The sequence below is a fragment of the Cyprinus carpio genome, chromosome A16 (assembly GCF_018340385.1).
Source record: "Cyprinus carpio isolate SPL01 chromosome A16, ASM1834038v1, whole genome shotgun sequence".
In the NCBI taxonomy this organism is placed as follows: Eukaryota; Metazoa; Chordata; class Actinopteri; order Cypriniformes; family Cyprinidae; genus Cyprinus; species Cyprinus carpio.
Genome location: NC_056587.1, coordinates 1,785,595 through 1,804,789, shown reverse-complemented (window position 1 = coordinate 1,804,789; position 19,195 = coordinate 1,785,595). Strand labels below are relative to the sequence as shown.

General features: G+C 40.0%; 1 protein-coding gene across 1 annotated transcript in view; it reads right to left on the bottom strand.

Moving 5' to 3' along the window:
* Positions 1–19,195, bottom strand: part of macf1b (microtubule actin crosslinking factor 1b) — a 35,030-nt gene that overhangs the window by 12,766 nt on the left and 3,069 nt on the right. Inside the window, exons 4-20 of the mRNA XM_042771883.1 lie at positions 8,510–8,566; positions 8,180–8,350; positions 6,821–6,987; positions 6,524–6,683; positions 6,338–6,422; positions 5,989–6,230; positions 5,641–5,760; positions 5,435–5,542; positions 5,120–5,338; positions 4,605–4,808; positions 3,367–3,598; positions 3,017–3,243; positions 2,585–2,707; positions 2,376–2,477; positions 1,419–1,520; positions 1,151–1,315; positions 910–1,065 (exon numbers count right to left, since the gene is read on the bottom strand). Coding sequence (XP_042627817.1) covers positions 910–1,065; positions 1,151–1,315; positions 1,419–1,520; positions 2,376–2,477; positions 2,585–2,707; positions 3,017–3,243; positions 3,367–3,598; positions 4,605–4,808; positions 5,120–5,338; positions 5,435–5,542; positions 5,641–5,760; positions 5,989–6,230; positions 6,338–6,422; positions 6,524–6,683; positions 6,821–6,987; positions 8,180–8,350; positions 8,510–8,566 — 2,640 coding nt within the window. The remainder of the gene's footprint in view (positions 1–909; positions 1,066–1,150; positions 1,316–1,418; positions 1,521–2,375; positions 2,478–2,584; positions 2,708–3,016; positions 3,244–3,366; positions 3,599–4,604; positions 4,809–5,119; positions 5,339–5,434; positions 5,543–5,640; positions 5,761–5,988; positions 6,231–6,337; positions 6,423–6,523; positions 6,684–6,820; positions 6,988–8,179; positions 8,351–8,509; positions 8,567–19,195) is intronic.

Genomic DNA, 19,195 nt, shown 5'->3' with positions numbered 1-19,195 from the left:
TCTTTTCTTGGTTATACGAACATTGCATGCAAACATTATGGGAATGTTATTTTGAATGTTCTTTGGACATTTTGAAACAAGTAGGAACATTAAAAAAAAAATGATGCTAGATGAACATCCAACTAAGGCCCCATTTGCACTAGTGCATTTTCGTTTTAAAATGCATAACTTTTGCTATGGTTACGCCTATCATTTACACTACTCCAGCGTTTTCCATGTTCGAAAACGGGGACTTTTGAAAAAACTGCTGACCCCGTTTTATTTGAAAACTCCAGGGTTGCATTTCAGTGTAAACGGACCAAAACAGAGACTTTCGACAACTATGGCGTGGCTGCATACATGATCTCTGCATATCCTTGACGACTGTGTAACCGTATCATGAACAGTACCAAGGAGATCTGTCAAATATGTCACTGTATTTCTTTTGGCATGACTCCCAATTGACAATTTCGGCCGCCATGGCTGCCTTTTAATCATTAGTTACTTTGAGTAACAATTCCACCTCATCATCTGTCCACACAAAGACGTCCTTGCTTTTCCTCACAATAATGACCATTATAGAACCCGCAAATGACTAGCAAAAGACTTTACGCAACAATATATTCGTAAACTAAAATATATAATAGAAACTTTTCTAAACAAATTTGTATACTTGGAACTGTTGTAGAACTGTTGCTCATAACTTTGAGAGAACCTTGCCAGAACGAACTGAGAACATTCCTTGTTAGTTGGGATACAGTAGATACCATGCAGCATTCAGTAAGCATAATGTTTCAAACTAGTCAATCTAAGTCAAACTAGTATTTCATTGGAAACAAGCATAAATCACTGCAAAAGTGAGGACACTACATTGGCACAAGAATATGCATATAAAACATGCCCCAGACAACTTAGAGTTTGAGTTTGTACCTTGTGCTTGGCTAGCTCTATCTCACAGGTTTGCAAGTCGATGCTGATTGGCTGAAAGGCTTGCAGTAGGTCAGCTGTGTGGGAGAGCCAGGCGTGCAACTCATCAAGAGTGTTCTGGAACTGACCCAAGCCCAGCAGTGCACACTCCAACTGGTGCTGCTCGAAAACACAGGGCTCTCGTTGAAGTACCATTATGATGAAACAATATATATATATATATTCAGTTTAGCTGAGATTTTACCTGTCTGCTGACAGTCTCTGACTCCAAGTTGTCCCATCGCTGACGGAAGTCGCATAGTGGAGAGATGGACCCAGGCCGCTCAGTGCCCGGCGAAAGACGACACACAAAGCGATGATTTTGACTTTCAATCTCGATCTTCTTCTGATAGAGCTCTCGCTTAAATTCCTGAAAGAGAGGTGATGATGGCATGACCACAAAAGCTCTGATGAAATCTGACTGTGAGAATTCAATTTTCAGTTTCCAAGGTAAGTTGTTAGTGTGGTCTAACCTTCAGGTTACACAGCTGTTCTTTAACTGATCCCAGGTCAGATCCCACTGAGAACTCCTCGGTGGATTTCAGCTCTGCAGACTTCAGCCACTCAAAGAGTCCCTTCAAGAGAAGATCTTATTTTTAAACATTTGTAATATTCTCTTGACCCATCCTACAGTACATATGAATATTTATAAATGCACATTTTGTCAGTTTCTTCTGTTGTCTCATAAAGTCAGTGCAACCAACAAGAGATTTCATTGAATTTAAATCAAATTCTCTATGGCTAGCTTTGGCCTCTTTCAGAAGGGCATCCAAAAGCCCTGCCAATTGGCAGAAAACTGGCCAGTCTTTGAGAGACTCATCACTACAACCACACGGAGGCATGGATACTGAAATACTACAACCGTAGATAGAGACCTACCACCGCTGGATGAGACAAGAGACCACTCTTTGTGATTGTGTTTCAGTGTTTTCTACAGTAAGTACAGAATTCATTAGGTAGCCTAAAATGTCAGGTTCTGCCTTCTTTCTGTTGCTTGCATACTTGACAGTGACGTGTAGCCAAGTACAGTGTCCAATACTAGGAATTTATGTTTACAAATACCAAGACTCAAACCCGTGACCTTTGGGTTACGAGTCCAACTCTCTAACCATTAGGTCACGACTGCCCCTTAAGGTAAGGTACTTACTTAAGGCAATGTCTGAAAATAAGTAAGACCTATAGTACACATGGCATTGTACATAATAGACCAATTGTGGTCTGCGAGAAGTTCAGATCTACAAAGAACAGTCAAAGCAATATAAATACTTGTGCGTATAATTTATGATGACTGTAGAGAGCATGTCAATATGGGAAAAAAAGCCAAAACCTGGTCATTTTAAGTAATTTAGAAACCCCAGCCACGACGTCCAAGAAAAATAGGATGTCATCCTACATAAGGAATGTTTTGAAAGGAAATGAGGCTAACTCACCTGCATGCTGTCCTGATAATGAAGAGCCATTCGTAAACATTCTTCTAATTTACTATTGCACTCTGTCCAGATCTTACTGAGATTGTTCCACGTGCCATAAAGCTGCGGAGAAAGACCACTTGATAGTGAAATATGAACAATTAAGTGCATTATGTAGGCCTACAGCAGTTTCTGGGGGGTTTAGTCTCATTTCAGTTTCAAATACAAACCTCATCCAAACTTTTGGTGACCTCTGGCTTGTCTGTGTCACCACAAGCTGACATGAGTTCCATTCCCAGAATTCCCAGTGTGTCCAGGTCACCTTGCAGAGAATCAATGTCCTCCCTGAGTGTCTGAGAAGGCAGGATAAGAGAGTTTGGATGGTATGAGGCAAAGAGTTGATTCAAAACTTTCAGGACGCAATGAGGAAATATCCTTAAATAACCTTGGTGAAAGACCAAAACCAGGCAATGAGCATATGTTGTGTTTTGGACGCGAGTCCCTGATATGCTAAAGCAAAATTAGCAAGATTACTCTGGTCAACTAGCCTCACCATCATTTTCAGCATTTCTGGTTCACCAGCTAGACCAGCAATAAACCAGCCAGCCTGGACCAGCATAGAGCAGGGAAACAATGGCAACAGTATCACATTTGTATCCTACCTGCATGGTCTCCAGGCTCTGTCGGATGGTTTCTGAATCTGATCGACTGGAGTTGAGGTCCAGAACAGCTTGCTGGGCATCATTCAGTCCAGCTGTCATGTCACTCACGTCATTCCAGAACCTGACTGCCAGATCCAGGAGATTGAGAAGCCACTTCTCCCTCTCCTGAGCTTGCCTTTGAGCCTCCTCCCAGCGGCTTGTTAGACTGCAAACCCGCTGTTGAATAGCTGAAATGACCGAGATCATCACAGACAGACCATGCTTTTGAAACAAAGTGCTTATGAGAGGTTTTGTCATGTAATGCTGTATGTGCCAGGAGGTGCATGTGAAACATTAAGTGCTTGAGGTACCTGTGCCAATGGAACTGTCCCCAAGAGCCCCTGTGTTGGTCAGGAGCTCCTGAGCCTGTGTCCTCACACTGCTGAGGTCCAGATCCATTTTGGAGAGCTCAGACAATGTGTGCTTGTTGTCCTGTAGCTGCTCCTGAATTCGTGGGGTGAGGCCTTGAAGAGCCATTGAGGCCTGCAAGTGACTACACAGACGCTCCAGTCTCTCTCCAATCAGAGTCATCCTCTCATTCAGCTGACATGGACATATAGAGTGTCAGGAGTGAGCTAGCATTTATGCAGCCAAATTGTTACAATAGCGTCTTTCTATACCACTTTAGCAAAACATATGGCTTCTTTGAAAACAATTTCTATCAGTATAAGGTGGTGTTCCTGTAGCTCAGTTGAGCACGGCATTAGCAACACCAAGTTCATGAGTTTGAATCCCTGGGAATGTATAAACTGATAAATGTAATTAAAAAGCTTTTAACTACAGGTTAATTTTTTAATCCTTCTCTAAGTGTTTGATACACTAATCTCAGCATTTGGTTCTCCTCTTCTCATACCATAGGGTTTCGGGGCACTCATTAGAAGTAGGTCCTCTTTGTGAAGGTTTGACTAATTTAAGTTTAAGAACCTCTGATTTATAGCTAGAAACCATGTTAAACCAAACTACAGTTGCATTCTCCAGTATGTGTTGTGGAGAAAGGTCTTGTCTGTCTTGCAACAAAAAGCACATAAAGATTTCAAAATTACAAATTAATACAATAATACAATAAAGACAGAAAACGTGATGTGGATCATCTCACTCTCAGCTCACAGTTTTATACAGTTTTCAATGATCTTATTGCAGGTGTTCTCCTCCCAATACTCCCTAACTTTTCTGCCACGGTCAATTCATTAATTGGTCTCTTGTTGTCTGTGTAGGGCTGGTAGACTGCCAACTAGCCTATGTCAAAACATATCTCAAAGTGATTATCATGAGTATTTGCCTCATCATTTTTATCCAAAAGAACATGCTGAAGGCCATGTGGCCCAAAAGAGCAACTTAGTATCTGTAAACAGCTAAAATCTTCAGCTAAAATACCATTCTTTCCTGTGCGACTTCTCTCACAGTCATGTTGGCCATGAAGCCTTCAAAGCACATCTGGCTTTCACAGTATTCAAACTACTTCTACAGTTGTTTTCTATATTTCTATAGGATAAACTAAATATTTGCTCATATGAACCAGGAATCAGCATCGCCTCAACAAATGTGTCACCTGTGTATAGCGGGGCAGAGACTCCTCCAGTACTCCAGCAGCTTCTCGAACCCTGTCTCTGATGGCCAGGTGCTGCTCTTCAGTGTCCCTGGCTTTCTGGCAGAACTCCTGTCCCTGAGCTGTATTTAGGTCTGATAGACGCTGGGCCAGCATGATCAGCCGTGCTATCAGCGGCTTATGCTCTGCTATGGACTCCCTGATGCCCTGTTTAGAAGTAATGGAGCACCATGATCAAACATTGGTGTTTGTATTACTTTATCTGAAACTACTAATACAGTCTAATGATTGCATTACAAAGTTAAAGACTTTTCCTATGAACTGTGTCCATTAAGATACTGAGCATAGTCAGAAGGCTATTAAATTCTTGAGAGAATACTGTATACTGCACAACAGTTATTTAGCGAAATTGCCAAACCAGTGTGGAGTCCAATGTGTTTGAACTTGAAGTTGTACTATAGCAAATGCAAGCACAAACATGTACATCTGCTTCTCTGAAGAAGCAGGTTGTTTAGTACCTGTAAGAGGTCCTGCTGTTCTCGGAAAGCCTCGTAGCTGATGGTGTTCAGCGTAAACTGGCCAATAAGGGCTTTGGTTTCCTGTAACCATGGTAACACCTCAGTATAGCCCTCTGAGAACTGAGACAAGAGCGACTGAGCATGCTCCAGCTGAAGCACGACATGCGAATTAGTGGCAGTAGTGACCTGACACTGCTCCAGTAAAGTGTCTATGGATGATGTAGGGGAAAAAAAGACATTAGTATTATGTTGGTTCTTGTCTAGGTTCTTATGCCAAAATATTTAAAAAGGTATTAAGGATGAACGTTAGCTTACCTGGAGTCTCAGTGTCTCCCCATCCTCAGTGTATGTCTGCAGGAGTTCCAAGATCTTCACCATTTTCTCAATGTTAAACTTGTGCTGCAGAATCTCTACAGCAAGTATCTGCAGAACAACATACATTATATGAATCATTTCAAAGATTTTTACAGCATTTCTAGTATATATGCAGAGAAACTCTTTGTGAATGTGCAAAAACTCACTTTCTGCTCATTGAGCTGGGATGCAATGACATCTGGGTCCAGATTAATGGCTCTGAGCTCCTTCAGTGCCAGTGAGGTGTCTTTAAACCAAGCCAACTCTTTCTCAACAGCCTGTTCCAGCTGATTAAATGCAAACAGGGTGATGGGTAAGTAAGCATTTAGCAGCTGCTTTTATCCAAATTATGTACAGTACATTTCAAGCAAACTGAATTTAGATGCCTTGCTTAGGAAACAGCAGCTTCCTGGTTGCCAGTACTTATCTTTAAACCACTACACCACAGTTGTCCAGATCAGAATGATATTCTGTGTATGTGACTGCATTATGACAATTATCCATCTGTCTCTTACCTTCTGCCTCTCAGAAGAACACAAGACTGCATCCCCAGTCTCAGCCTGGGCAGCAGGAGCCAGCAACTCTCTCTCAATGCGACCAAGCCACAGATGGAGGTCTTCTTGACTAGAGGTACATCGACTAGATGCCTCCAAAGCCTGTTCCAGCCTCTGCAGGACATCAGCACTACCCAGACTCATCACTGAGTACCGGATACGCAGACTGTCCACCCGCTCCTGCACCAGCTGGGTTTCCTCCTCTTTAGATTAGCATGCAAAAGACCAAAACATGTTTGAAACGTTTTCTTGTGGGTATTGTGCATGGTTTAGTGCACTCAAAGAAAAAACAAATGGGAGGAAACACCACCTGAAATCTTTTCCATGAGCTCATGAGCACATTGTTGGAGTTTCCCCAGGTCGACACTCTTGGCTTTTATCTCTTCCATGACCACCTAAAAGGTGATAGAGAAATGCAAAATTTTCTTTCACACTGAAATCTTGTAGTATGCAAATGTATTAATGGAAAACAAAAGATTTTCTAATGTTTGTTAACCTTGGCCTGTCCTGCAGCTTCTTGTAGATGGAGCATCCCTCTCTCTGCGGAGCGGAGCTCAGCTAAGTCCTGATCCACAGATATAAGCCATTGCTGAAGTCTGTCTGTCCTCTCCTGGAATAGCTGAGCTCTTGGCAGAATGTCCTCCAGAATCTTGTGTCTGTCAAAACAACTCACATTCCATCACTAATGTCAGATTTACCTACCCAAAACATCTTGTAATAAAGTCAGTCCGACAGCCCCATCTAAGTGGGTAGATCTGGGAGTAGAATGAGCTGCAGTGAGGACCAGACTGACCTGCTGTTGGTGCCCTGAAGAAGAGCCTCCCACTTGAGTTTGAGCTGTGCAAGCTGCACTTTGGTCTTTTCACCATCATTTCCCAGAAGCCCCTCTGCCAGGTGTGGACCCTCCTGCATCATGGTCTCCATACTGGGTCTCCTGTCCTCCAGGAAGCGCTGTAAGAGCTGCAGGACGAGAAACTTATTATGTAGAAGAAATGTATTATGCTTCCTCCAAGGGCAAGGGCTTGCAAGGAAGTGGTTTTCAATCTTGGCCTTGGAGATGTCTCATTGTACTGTAGATGTCTCCCTTATTTAATTTATATAATCGGTTCATTAGCATAGGCTCAGAGACCTGAAGTGCCAGATCCAAAATATTTCCAATCTAGAAAAGCACCTAAATTATGCAATTATTAAACAATTGCAATTATGTGGTTCTCCAGGACAAGAATTGAGAAACACCTGAAAAAGGTGGCCCATTTGTTATTTTATGGTGTAAGGCCTAGGTCGACCCTGTCCCTGGGTTAATTCTTCAACCCTGCTCCTTGGGACCAACTGTCCTGCAACTTTTATCTCCAGCTTGCTTCAGCACACATGGTCTGTGATTTTTCAAGAGATCCCGAAGACCTTAATTAGCTGGTTCTGGTGTGTTTGATTAGGGTTGTAGCTAAACTCTGCAGGACAGTGGGTCCTCAGGAGCAGGGTTAAAGACCTATGGTGTAAGGTTGTCATGAACACCTCCTATGTGCCCTTTGGCAAATATCATGCTTATACTGTTGTTAACACAGCCACTATTACAACTACTTTTAAGTAGCTTACATAAATCTGTTAATTTCTGTAGACCTACAGGTTACTGAAGAAACTTATAGAAATAACTTCCTAAGACAATTTTATAGAACCCCCCCCCACACACACACACACACCCCCTGCGTCTTTGAAGATGCTTTGTATGAGGAAGCAAACACACATTTGGAGAGGTATTGCTCCTTTTGAGAATCTACAAGCTTTATGATGCACCTTGTTCTCTCATATTGCACTTAAGCCAAATGCTTGTATCATGTGTCAGAGGAGCATTGTGGGCATTCATGTATGTTTCACCTTACTCACTAAGCTAACAAAGATGTATATCTCAAAAAGGTGAATTGCCCCCCCCCCACCCATTCCCATATAATACACAAAGGCATTCAAAGCTTATCATATGCATGAACGTACCCAGTATGCTTCTCAGTTCAAGAAAAGTTTAAGGATGGGATGAGAAATTACACGACAAGGCCTTTAAAATAGGATAGCCTTTTTTTTATTAATAATTTATGTAAATATTAATGTATAAGTTTATTGTTTGTTTGTCTATATAGCACCAATTCAGTTTTTAACATACCTTTTGTTCTTGCAGTTGGGCTTTCACCACTTTAAACTCTGAGGATGGTGGTTTTTGATTGGCTGTCAGCTCCTCAATCTCACAGACCCATGTCAACAGCATCTCCAGATTTTGCAGGAATTTCGGCGGATCCCTGAACTCATCTTTCAGAGCCAAAACACTTTTGCCATCTAACATAAGACCAGACAATATGCTAATTCTTAATATATATATATATATATATATATATATATATATATATATATATATATATATATATATATATATATATATATATATATATATATATTTTAATGAAGTACAATTTAAGAAGAGATCATTGAAATGTACCTTCCATTGATCTAGACTTGATTCCTGGTCTGAACTTGACTGACCATCATTCTGCAGCTGTGAATCAGAACGACTTATTTAATTGAACTGAATAAATTGGTGATGCATTGTTGATACATTGACTCCAATATCAGTTAAATGAAAATGGTAAATGATGATAAAATAAAGAAATATATGTTCGATGAAGAACCTTAAAATCTACAATAAATTAAAATGAAATTGAATTGAATAACCTCTGCAAGTTCCTCAGCAGCTCCAGTAAGGACTCTAACAGTTCTAGTAACAATAGGGTCACCTCCTTTGCCCGCAGGAGGATACTCTGTCACCTCCACAATCTCTGTAACAATTGTCTCTGTCACTTCTGTGACTTCTGTAACCTCTCGAGTGTTCAGAGGCTTCCAGGACCAGGGACTTCCAGAATCCCTTCTCTGCAGGCTGCCTCTCCTGTCCACGGATCCATACTGACTCAGGGGGGACCTTCTATACTCTGGAATATTACACCTTCTGGGCAAAGACCCATTTCTTGGTGTTTTTACTGGGGACGGAGTGCTTCGCCAGGCATTGTCCAGAGTGCTGGTAGTGGTGACAGTAGGGGCTGGGGAACTCCTCTGCTTGTCCGGTGTTGGAGTTTGTCGAAGAACCTCTTCCACATCCTCTTTCCTTGTCTCTTCTTTAGGAGGCTCTGGGAGCGGCCATTCTCTCCCTTGCTGGTAGCACTCTTTCAAGACGCTCTCATCTGACTTAACTTGTTTGGACTTTTGTCCCAAACAGCTAGGTCTGCTAATGAGGTTACCCATGATTCTTCAATCCACGGGTTAATCGGGTCCCTGTGCCATACATACAGGCGTTGCCTAAACTACCTACAACACAAGAAAGTTTAAAATGAGAAGATACTTTTCTTAAACAGTAAAAACACCTATATCGTTTCAAAGAAACAGTATTAGTTTCCACTGCAGTCTTCAAAAGAGATGCATCGAGGTCTGACAAAGACCACTAGGCTTAAATCTCAATTAGATTCCTTGCTGTTCTACAAAGGAGAGTCTTTTACCACTGTCACACCAACAAACACCACCATCATTATTTATACGGCAGAGACAGTCACACTTGACTGAGGCTCTGTCCTGACCAAGAGGGGCCAGATTACTGCGGGAGAACTACAACATGAACACAGAATTGCTAGTACTATCTATACAAATGCAAGTGACAAGCCTGTTTATGAGGGCAGTCTCCTCCAGGATACCCACAGTTCCTCCTGGCAGCCACAGCCACTGTCCTCTGCCAAGACTATCCACGGGATGGCCCTGGGAAACCATTTAACTCCTGATCAAATATGACAGGCATGGAAATGCTGCTTCATTTCTTTGCCACAAAAGAATGAACAGTGTTTTTTTTAGTGCACGTGTTCATGGTTTACTGGGAAACACAGACCACATGCCTGAGGAGCGGGACAGTGAAGAACACGTAGACACACACCGAGTTTAATGTGCAGAAACACTTTTTCAGAGCTATTTTTTAAAAAATTAAAGACGAATGTGTGTGGTTGAAATTCATGCAGGCCTTTACTAGTGATTACTAGTTTGGCCGAATTACTGTCCTGATAAACAGGAAATGTACATGTTTGTAAAATAAAGTTTTACAGGCTGCTTTGTGTGGACTGCAATACCGAAATTAATTTAAAAACATGTGCAACAGTGCTATTTCAGTGCTCATAGAATCTGCTTGAAGATTGCAGGTGGTAAGTGAATATGCACCAGTTTAGAGAAGAAAGAGTGCTTTCTTTATCTACTTTGTTGCAAATGCATCTCCTAAAATTTACAGTTCATATTGAAATCTCTGACAGCTGATTGTTGAGATCTCTTCTGAAACTACCGGAGACGTGCCATTACTGTGGTCTGTTTTGAAAGAGAAAAATCTAAGAAAAGTCTCCATTTGCTCTCTATTTAATCTCATTCCTGTCTAAGAGAAACAATTAAACAGATCTTATTTCTGATTTCTTTTTCTTATGGGTAAAAGAAGAGAAAATCTGAAAAAGACCTTACAAATTCGCAAAGCTTTTATTTTATAGAATGCAATGACATGTTGGCCTTTGGGTTGATGGTTTTGTTTGTGCAGGAAATACAGAGCTCTGCTGAATCCAGATAAGAGAGCATGTTAATTGCACAGGTGATCTGGGTCAGTCCAGGTCATTGGGGTTCACTGCATGCTAATAGCGGGTGCTGAGGGATCTGGCTCCAGACAGCAGACAGACTCAGTGTTTCTAAATCACTGGAGCAGAAGACTTAGTATCAACCAGCATTCTAGCAGGGTGGATTAGTTTGTATAATGTGTGAATTGACATTGCTAACACGTGACAGGAAATACTGTAATGACGAGTTTGATGCTCTAGCTCATAAACTGATTGTATTAAACAATTACTAAGATCTCTATGAAACTGCTTTATTTAAGAGACTCATTGGTCACGCATTTGCAACACTACAGCAGATACTGGTGGATAATAAACATATGGCTTTTTAAGAAACATTTTTCTTAATTCGGTTTTCATAAAATTAGTAACTAAAGCCATAAAATCTATGTAATCAATCTGAACAATAACACCATTGACAAATGCTCTACCTCAAATCAAGTTTAATTATATTAAGTCATTCCATCCATCTCACACCCAGTCTAAATCCTTGATGAATTACACAAAGAGGATGGGAGTGAGGTTACAAGCATTAAAGTCGAAACAGCCAGTGATGTAAGAGCAGTGACACCACAGTCATTTGAATATAAAGATTTACAAGCATTTTCTCACCTGCCGTGGCTGTTAAACAACATTATACACCTCAGTGTTGAACATTTCAATAGAGGTGATGCCATCTTCTGCATCTGAACGGCTAAATTAGCTAATTCCCCTGCTCAAAAGACCAGACAGCATGAATTCTTGGCTGGTTTATCATGGATGTTTGTATGGTGCTGGTCTTTCTGGTGTAAACCTGAACTGGTGATGTTGGTCTTTCTGGTGATTCTGTCTAACCATTGAAGTCTTACTGGTTAAGCTTGTCAAGAAACCTTGTTGTAGTAGCATGCTAACATCCACCAACCTCCAAGTCATAAATTCAAGTAATCAAAGCTTGAGATAAATGATACAGATTGATCCACCTTTGCATGTTTATCATGGCTTATTTTAACCAGCCGTCCTCTTAACCCAACTCTAATGTATTCTCTCATTTAAGACCACCCTGTGTAGCCTCTTGATATTGATTTATGAGGCATGTCACAGACTGGCCCCCCAGTGAGCTAGATAAACCTCTGTGATGGACAGCTTTGTGCATCAACAATCCATAAAGCATGGTTAATATAGTCTCATCTCTTACAACCACTGAGTCAAACTGAAAGATTCTTCTGTCATATTCTAATGAATGATGTGTCAGACAAATAAAGGCGGCAGAGATGCTCCACTCTGCCTATAATAGCAATGGGTGTGTGTACTGTCAGAGAGCACCATGACCAATCCTAATCTGACCTCAGTACGGCAGACAGACGGTGTATACTGGTGTCATGCCATGTTCTGCTGGTGATTTAACTCGTATATGGAGCAGTGAGAGTGGTGGCTCTCTTGGGATGTACTTTTGTCTTTTTATGGATTTCCTAATAGTCATAAATCAACGCTTTCTGTGTAGGGAGTGATCATGATAATGGTCTCTCTAATTAAAGAGGACACCCACTAGAAACATAAGAGTGTCTGGTGTTAAGCATATGCATAAATGCATAACATGAAAGGCATAATTAATGTACTATATTTTATTTGAACTGATGTTATACTTTAGTCAACATGTTGAAATAGAATCTAAAGGTTGATTCAAAAAGTTTATACTAATAAAGAAACTTAATGGATCCATTGATGATGGTCCAGTGAAAAAACACATGAATGTACGAATTAAAAAAATTAAAAGATACTCACAGACTGTGAATGCGGTCACGCACAGCAGCAAATGAACTAATTACATCCAAATCCTCACAAGCTGTTTCTTCCCGTACCAAATCTGTGCCACAATCCCCTTCAGTGACATTCAAGTGGTTCTGATAACATCACTGTCTCCCTGCATCCAAAGAAGCTTCTGGTTTCAGTGAGAAAGTTTGAATGAGTCCAGAAAGAGGTGGCGGTTGTGACGGTTGGGGTCTCGGTGGTGCATACTTACTCTTGTGCATAGAGGAGGACAAACAGCTAACCGAACAATTCCACAAGTTCCTCCGTCATCATTCAAACAGGAGAACAAAAAACCTGTCTTCTCTCAGCATCCTTTGAGAGGCCTTCCTTTCCAGACGTATAAACATGTAAGACCTTCACATTCACTTGCTCAAACAGGACTTCACTTACTCACAAATCCTGGTTTAAACACACACACTTTATGCAAGATGACCCATGCTTTTCCGTCGCCCACAGCCACAAGCAAACAATGTCCCTCTCTCCCTCCGGCTGCCCCCTCCCGTCAGCGGTATTCTCTCTCTCTTGCCTTTGTTGTGCACAGTCCCATAGAGGATTTCCTTGTTGAGGCTGTTCAGATGCTGAAAAAGTCCTGTATGCTGTGTTTCAAGGTCTAGGGTAGTAGGTGCTCCCCGTCTGGTGGTTTTGGTAGAGTTATAAGTCGGCAGCCTGTTGTGTGAACTCTTGTGCCAGACATTTAGACAGAGGAGCAGTCCCTTCACCTCCCTCTTTCCCTCCCAGTGTTAGCCCCTCCCCCAGCTCCTCTTTTGGCTCACAAACTCCGCTTCAAATGAAAACGAGGAGGATAAAAAGCTTTCTAAAGACCCCGAGGCTGCTCCCGAACATTCACATGTTAAGTGACAGCTGCCTCCAGCCCCTCGCTCTCATTTTTCCCTCTCTCTCCGGGGCAGACTGAGGCGGGCTACAAAAGGAGCCAACCATCCCGCACACAAAGCCCCCATCACCATTCAAAGCCCCCGCCACAGCCACAAAGACCACTAATTACTGTAAGACATCTCTGATTGCTTTCAAGTCACTTTCAGTCCCGAAATTGCCAAACAAACAAAGAACAGTAGAGAAACCAATAGAGCGGAGGACTCGGCCACGTCTTGATGAGTTTCATGGGAGTTGCGTGATGCTGCGTCTCCACTGCTCCATTGCTGCTTGAGAAAAGAAGGTTCTATCACCACTATGTCTGAAGGTGTCAGATCTCAAATAATCCCTCTGACTGGTTCCCATGGGGGACGAGAGGGAGAGTGAGGACAGGTGAATATAGCAGGTGCAGTGAGGAGGACGGGGGAGGAGACTCAGGTGTGTAACAAACACACAATTCCCCCATTCTTTTACCACACAAAAAGACTCTACCCAACACCTGCACTGTTACTTATCCTTCATCTCACACAAGACTCAATTGCTCAATAGAATAGGTCACTAACGTATGGGAGAGAAATGGAAGTATGCCACTACGTCAATTTACATTCAGTGGCCCTAAAATATATTAGGACCCTTAAACCACACTTCAATATGCATTACGTCATTGCAGTAGATACAAAGAAGCTAATGCAGTGGCGTTTTTAAATCAACAATATAACAAGCATACTTCCTTTAAAAGAATAAAATAAAAACTCTAAGAAACAACAAACAATTCAAAACACCTGTGTGAACTTAAGGAGAACTGACTCAATACATCCTCTAAAAACCACCAACTGATTCAGAAATGTGCCCAAATACAACTTACTTTACTTTTATTTTTACATTTGACCTTACTTTTAGCATAAGAGCATGGCGTCCAGTGTCATCCGCTTCCAGTTGTTTTACGTGTCTAAAAACAGCTTGTTATGCTGCTTGATATTGCAAACAGGTATTTATTATATCATTTTAATGTACTGTCTGAACTATAAATATGCTTTTATCATTTACTGCACTTTGATATTCTTCTAGTTATTTACCTATAGTGGCTAATGAACTGTAAATCTGGCACATTCTGAGAAAATAGCATAGTTCTGCTTTACAAAATAAGATGGATTCCAGTGTTGTTATTGATTTTAACAAAAACTAAAACTATTAAAATGGTTGTTAATTGAAATAAAACTAAAGTAGAAAACATAAATATTAGAGGAAAATTCAAACTTAAAATATTTTGCCTCTGCCACCTACTGATATAAAATATATTTATATATAAGGTGAAGTACTGAATTTAGTAAACTGAAATAAAAATAAAGCTGCTAAATAGAAGTATTTAAAAAAAAATAATAAAAATGAAAAACACAACAAAATTATTAAAATTACTTTAAAATGAAAATGAAAACTAACATTGTAAAGAAAAAAGCTAACTCCAGATATTAATAAAAACTGTAATATAAATAATACTAAAGTGACACTGTATTTTAGCAGTATAAGAAACCTTAAAATTTTTATTTTACTTTTTTTTTTGTTAAGAGATTATAGAAATAAACAAGGAGGCATGTTGCCAATTTCCTGACCCTTTCTTGCATTTCTAAGTTTGCAGTTCTAAACTCAGAATTGTGAGAAAAAAGTCAGAACCCTAACCTAAAGTCTCAATTTTCCTTCTCACAAATATTTCAGTTCTTTTGTTTTAATTGTGACATTTTATCTCAAACTCAACTTTTTTTCTTGCAGTTGCAAGTTTATCTCTCACAATGCCAACTTTTCTTCTCAGAATTGTGAGTTCATATCTTGCAATTGCAATTTTGGCATTATATCTTACAATTCTGAGAAAGAAGAAAGAACACAAGCTTGCATAAGGTGAAACTAGACAGTGCAGCCAGTGTCAGGTGTTACAGCACTGAGTATGGTTCCTTCTGTAGGTGTAAATGTGTTATTGTCTTGCTCCATTTCCTGTCTCCAGGCAGTGTAAATGATCACAGAATACAGTGAGTGTAAGAATGTGAGTCTTGACCTTGAGCGTAACGAGCCGGGCTGGTGGTGAGGTGTGGGTCATCAGAGAGGAGCGGCACACACCCACCCGACTGAAGAGAGGGGCAGCGCCCAGAAAACAGGGATGTGGAATGAGGAAGAGAGGAGAATAGAGATGAAAGCTCATGAGAGAGTAGCAGAGTGCACACATCCACTTTATGTTGATGAATGTGTATTTCTAATTCAGTAGGGACCTGCAGAAGAGGGGACGACACGGCCACTACACTAACCATAGCACTTCAATTATTAACCCCGGCCCATCCCCCTACTGAGACAGCCAGCAAAAAAAAAAAACAGACAAAAGGAAGAGACCAGGAAAAAAGAGGAGCAACAATGCCTGTCACCCTGACTGTCCTGGGAAAGGGAATTCAGTGCTGTGAGCCCAGGAGGTCAAGTTATTTAACCTGACCAGGCTCTTAAACACAGACGGGACATCAGTGTCTGTCCTGAGTTATGGTCCGAAAACAGACCACCTCTGAACTTCTGTTTTTGTGATGTATATAAGAATTCACACGGCAAGAATTTGAATTCTAGATCAGATTTGGGTAGAAATAAAATAAATATAGATTTTAAAAAGATGGAATTTCGAGATACAACGCCAGAATTGCAATTGCAAGATATGAAGAAAAGTCAGAATTGTGAGATAAAAAAAAAATGTATCATGGTTTTCACAAAAATATTGTGCAGCACAACTGTTTTCATCATTGATAATAATCAGAAATGTTTCTTGAGCAGCAAATCATCATATTAGAATGATTTCTGAAGATCATGTGACACTGAAGACTGGAGTAATGATGCTGAAAATACAGCTGTGCATCACAGAAATAAATGACACTTTACAGTATATTACAACAGTAAACAGTTACTTTAAATAGTAATAATACGATTTTACTGTTTTTTACATAATTCAAAAAAAAACAAACTCAGCCACCATAAGAAAAATACACATACCAATCTCAAAAACATACTTTGGTTTCCTCTCTCATCCCTTAATATTCATATTTTGGGTATAGCTTAATGATCATATTCAGTGTTTTATTGGACACTAAAAATGGCTCATTAAATGGTAGTTTCATGATATAACAACCCATATGATATATAAACAGATAATTCCATTTAAGTAATTGTGACAACAGAGACAAAATCAAAGAAGGAGTGCGGCTGTGTCCACTTTTGGCACTGCTGTACTGCCATTATATACCCAATCTGACAGAGACACCTGATCCAGGCCTGTTCACTCACAGGGAAAATCAAATATCAGTTACCCAGTGTGTGAATCATATGACAACATTAAGGGAGTTGACTGTATTTAAGGGTTTTCATCTTATGAGCTTGCAGAATATCACCCACATATACAACCTAAAAACGCATATACTTGTAGATTCCCAAAAATCTATATATTTTAAAAATGACTATATAAAAGATGTGATATGAGTATCAGATCTATTGTCTGCTGCACATGTGGCTCATATGTTCAGAGAGCAGCAGATGAATCAGCGTAATGCCAAATGGGTTGCAGATGTGGCCAAATGTGATCACGGGTCCCCTGTGTGTAAATACCCAGAGAGCCCTAAAGTGGATTAATCCTACTGACATGTCCTCCTCCCCCACTATTCCTGCTTCAAATCAAATAACACACAGCGGCTCCTCCAGTACATAATTAGCACCTCAGCGGACAGATCGCATCCTGCCTGTGAGGCTGTCCACGAGCCTGCCTTTAATGAAAAAACTACACACTGATCTCCTTTGGGCAGCAAATCAAAGTGTCATTCCACGAACACAGGGATGTGTCACTGTAACGGTCACTTCTCAAAACACACTGATGCTGACCGGCTCATTGTGAAGGGCTTCCCTGCTGGGATACTGGAAATGAAACACATGGGGCGACAAAAGAGGCTGAAGGAACGCTCAAGTAGTGAGTAAACGACAGTCATTTTCCCCTTCTGAAAAAGTAGTTACTTTTACAAGCTACTAACACAGTCGCTACATATATTGACACAGTTTAAGAGGCAATAACCTTTTTAAATATGTGACCCTGGACCACAAAACCAGTCTTCTCAATTAGGGTGCCTGTTTTCAACCTCAACAGATAAATGCTCAAATAAACAACGAATTAAAGACCACTAAAACTCAGAAAACTGATTTATTATGAAAACTGTGATTTTGCTTTATGAAATTCTGCATAAGAAATCAATATATCGCCAGTCACTAAATCACTTTTTGAACGGCATCATTTACATGAATTGTCCAAAACAAAAACAAAACACACAAAATCATTTTGCAAAAAAAAAAAAAAAAAAAAAACTAAGCAACCTAATTAATGAAATGTTGAGAACCAAATAGTATTTATGCATAGTGTACAGTACAAATGGTATACTGATTACTATTCTTAGAATTTAAATTTAATTATGAACAATAAAATAAAGTATACTATATTGTTGTTGTATGTTCATTGTTGCATAATTCAGCAAAATTAATAAAAATAAGAAAAATAAATAAAATCAACTGTAACCTATTATTATATTAATTTCCAATTTTAAAAATAAGTTAACAAAATAAAATTAAAATCAAAAATATTATACTAAAATGAAGTTCCAGTTGTTAACATTAGTTAACAAACTAAAATGAAATTGACTAATATGTTACTAATATGTTATTCAAATCAAAAGTTGTATCTGTTACTATTATTTAATGGACCTGAGCTAACATGGACTAACAATGAACAGTTATAACAAAAATGAACAAATAATACATGTATTGTTATAGCATTGTTAATGTTAGTAAATGCATCATTAATTACAGGGACCTTATTGTAAAGAGATACCAATTTTGTTTTAACAGTGCATGAACATTACTGATGCACTTGTGTCCTGTCCGAAGTTTATGAAGTTGGGGTATTTACTGAAACAGTAAACACATTTTAAAAAGTCTGTATGCAAGTAAAAGAGTTGTCTGCTGTCCAGAGGAAGTGTGAAGTGTGTTTCTGTGAGAAGCAGTGCACAGATGATGTTTGTGGCTGTCATTATAAGGGTAGAGACGGGGAAAAGGAGCCCACGCTGTGCTGTAACCCTTCACCCTGCTCCATCACGGCTCTGTTTGCAGGTTATGTGTGCGAGGCTCATTTGAGATGCAGAGTTTGCCACAGACTCGGGATAAAGACACACAAAGACTCCACCGTTAGCAGGAAGCAATGGATGAGGCCCTGGGCAAGAATCAGACCCACTGACTCTGAGGAGCAAACAACACTTTAGTGATGCACCCAAACACCAAAACTGAAATGAAAGTTTGCAATTAGCCAGAACCAAAATCTAAAATAAAGTTTTGCTAATTTAATTTGATATCGATTGCTAAGACGAGTGACGAAGCTCCTACTCATACTAACAATGAGTTTTAGCTGTTGATATGTTACTCATTAGGCAGCATTTAGACATATATATGATTCCTCAAATCATGTGTGTTGTTGAGGAGAGACAAACAAAACAACAGGTGAAAATCCCAGCAATATACTTGCAGCAATCCCATAGACTGACACAGAAAGAGGAACCTGAGCCGTATTTAAGAACCAGACCAGAAGATCACAGAAACTCTTTTGAGCAAGCCACCACACAGAACACCTCGGCAACCACATAGCAACCTTCTAAAAACCTAATCAGAACACCTTAGCAACTGCATAGCAACACCCTGCCAACCATCCTCAGCAGCTTAGCATCATGGCAGCGTGATTTGAAGGAGATTTCTCTCGCAATTCTGACATTTTTCTTTTCTTTCTTTTTGTGACTTAT